The sequence below is a fragment of the Sinocyclocheilus anshuiensis genome, unplaced genomic scaffold (genome assembly GCF_001515605.1).
Source record: "Sinocyclocheilus anshuiensis isolate Anshui unplaced genomic scaffold, SAMN03320099.WGS_v1.1 scaffold718, whole genome shotgun sequence".
Classification (NCBI taxonomy): Eukaryota; Metazoa; Chordata; class Actinopteri; order Cypriniformes; family Cyprinidae; genus Sinocyclocheilus; species Sinocyclocheilus anshuiensis.
The window spans coordinates 1788237-1790565 of NW_015546102.1; the positions used below are offsets into that span (position 1 = coordinate 1788237).

Consider the following 2329-nt stretch of genomic DNA (forward strand, 5'->3'; position numbering starts at 1 on the left):
TTTGAGTTGAATTACTGAAATAAATGAACTTTTCCATGACATTCTAATTTATTGAGATGCACCTGTATATAATTATTATAACATCTTTTTTTAAATCACTGAATTAAAGCTTTACAGTACGTTTACCTTTTGACCCTCTATCAGTTAAAAAAGTGCATGCGTCTTGCGGAAAAACATTGTTTTGGTTGAGCTTCGGCTCAGCTCTTCTGCACAGATGAATGTGGTTCGATGCACATGCATGAACAGGTAACAGGTACACATGCATAAACAGGTAACAAATAACAGGTTCTTTTTGTTTTTACAACCGGAGACTCCCTGGAGTTTTGTCGTTTTGAAAAATGCATTCACGTCACAGTACTCACACCACACATGCACAAACAAATATAAAGTGGCTCCAGGGGCGCCGTAAGGAGGAGGGGGGGTGGCGGGGTTGGAGTTAGGACGATTCCAAGGGCCCGACGATGGAGGGGGCCCCCCGAGGGGGCAACGCGATTGTTTTACCGAGGGGATTATGGAAGATTATGCTTTTTTAGCAGGGCCTAATTATTTCAGATCTGCCTATAGCAACAAATTATTTTCAAAGGTACTGTGTTTCAGGTCTCATCCTCCTCTTTTACTTGGTCTTCTATGGCTTCTTGGCTGCCATGTTTGTCTTCACTATGTGGGCGATGCTTCAGACGCTGAATGACGACACACCAAAGTATCGAGATCGGGTTGCGTCCCCAGGTGAGTTTTTCACTTTTGCAAACATTGACAGTAATTATGAATTGAAGATTGTAAATTAAAAGGGCTATTTTCAGTTGTACATACAGTATTATACAGCTATGAGTTATTTCAAAAAAATTATAACTACATTTTTTTCTATTTTGCAGGGTTGGCTATCAGGCCAAACTCTTTGAATATAGTTTTTAACAGATCAGAACCTCTTGCATATGGCCAGTATGTCCAGCATCTTGAATCGTTTCTGCATCGTAAGTGCTCTACACTTTGCCTCACTCCCCTTTTTAAAAAAAAAAAAAAAATTCTCTTCTGGTTGCATAGTACTTGTATATTTATTTATAGTTTCTCTATTTTCCATTTCCAGAGTATAATGACTCAGAACAAGCCAAAAATGACTTGTGTATGGCGGGGCAGTACTCTGAGCAGGATGAGGAACCTCAGAAGAAGGTGTGTCAGTTCAGGAGGAGTTTACTCCAGCGTTGCTCCGGGATGGAGGACACCACTTTTGGCTATGCTAAAGGACAGCCCTGTGTTATTGTCAAGATGAATAGGGTGAGTAACCTTACATACACTGTTGTTCAAAAGTTTGGGGTCAGTATGATTTGTTTTAAATACATTTCTTTTGTAACGAGCACGGATGCGTTAAATTGATCAGAAGTGACAATAAAGACATCTATAATGTTACAAATGTGTTTTTATTTTTAAATAAATGCTGCTCTTTTGAATTTTCTTCGTATTAAAGAAACCTGAAAATTTGTATCGTAATTTCCACAAAAAATATTAGGCAGCACAACTGTTTTTCAACATTGATAATAATAAGAAATGTTTCTTGAGCACCAAATCAGCATATTAGAATGATTTCTGAAGGATCATGTTACACTAAAGACTGGAGTAATGGCCGCTGAAAATTCAGCTTTGCCATCACAGGAATAAATTGCATTTTAAAATATATTAAAATAGAAAATAGTTAATTGTAATAATATTTCACAACATTATGCACTATCAAACTATTGTCTTCAAGAGTAAAAATGTCTGGGTATTCATATCGACTTACTGACTGACTGACTGAGGGTGAATCAGGCTGATATTGTGTTATTCTTAACCCTCAGATCATTGGTCTTAAGCCAGCTGGAGATCCGCACATCAACTGCACATCAAAGGTAACAAAAGTAGACCTGTTTAATAGGGGTGCCAAATAAAGAATGATTTACATTTTTGATATTAAGAAATAGTAAATATAGTATAAGACCATAAATAACATATATGTTTGTATTTGTGGTTTAAAGCTGCAATTTGTGAGAGAAATTTAGAAAATGGAACTAAAACGACACAGATTCCTCGACACAACTTTAAGAGATTAAGACCCCATGCTGGCTGTTTCTCAGAGTAATCACAATTAAAGGAACACGCCACTATTTTTGAAAATAGGCTCATTTTCCAACTCCCCTAGAGTTAAACAGTTGAGTTTTACCATTTTCGAATCCATTCAGCCGATCTCCGGGTCTGGCGGTAGCACTTTTAGCTGTAGCTTAGCATAGATCATTGAATCTGATTAGACCGTTAGCATCTCACTCAAAAATGACCAAAGAGTTTCGATATTTTTCCTATT

General features: G+C 37.2%; 1 protein-coding gene across 1 annotated transcript in view; it reads left to right on the forward strand.

Moving 5' to 3' along the window:
• Nucleotides 1-2329, forward strand: part of atp1b3a (ATPase Na+/K+ transporting subunit beta 3a) — an 8676-nt gene that overhangs the window by 1518 nt on the left and 4829 nt on the right. The window contains exons 2-5 of the mRNA XM_016502265.1: nucleotides 598-726; nucleotides 873-971; nucleotides 1085-1272; nucleotides 1830-1880. Coding sequence (XP_016357751.1) covers nucleotides 598-726; nucleotides 873-971; nucleotides 1085-1272; nucleotides 1830-1880 — 467 coding nt within the window. The remainder of the gene's footprint in view (nucleotides 1-597; nucleotides 727-872; nucleotides 972-1084; nucleotides 1273-1829; nucleotides 1881-2329) is intronic.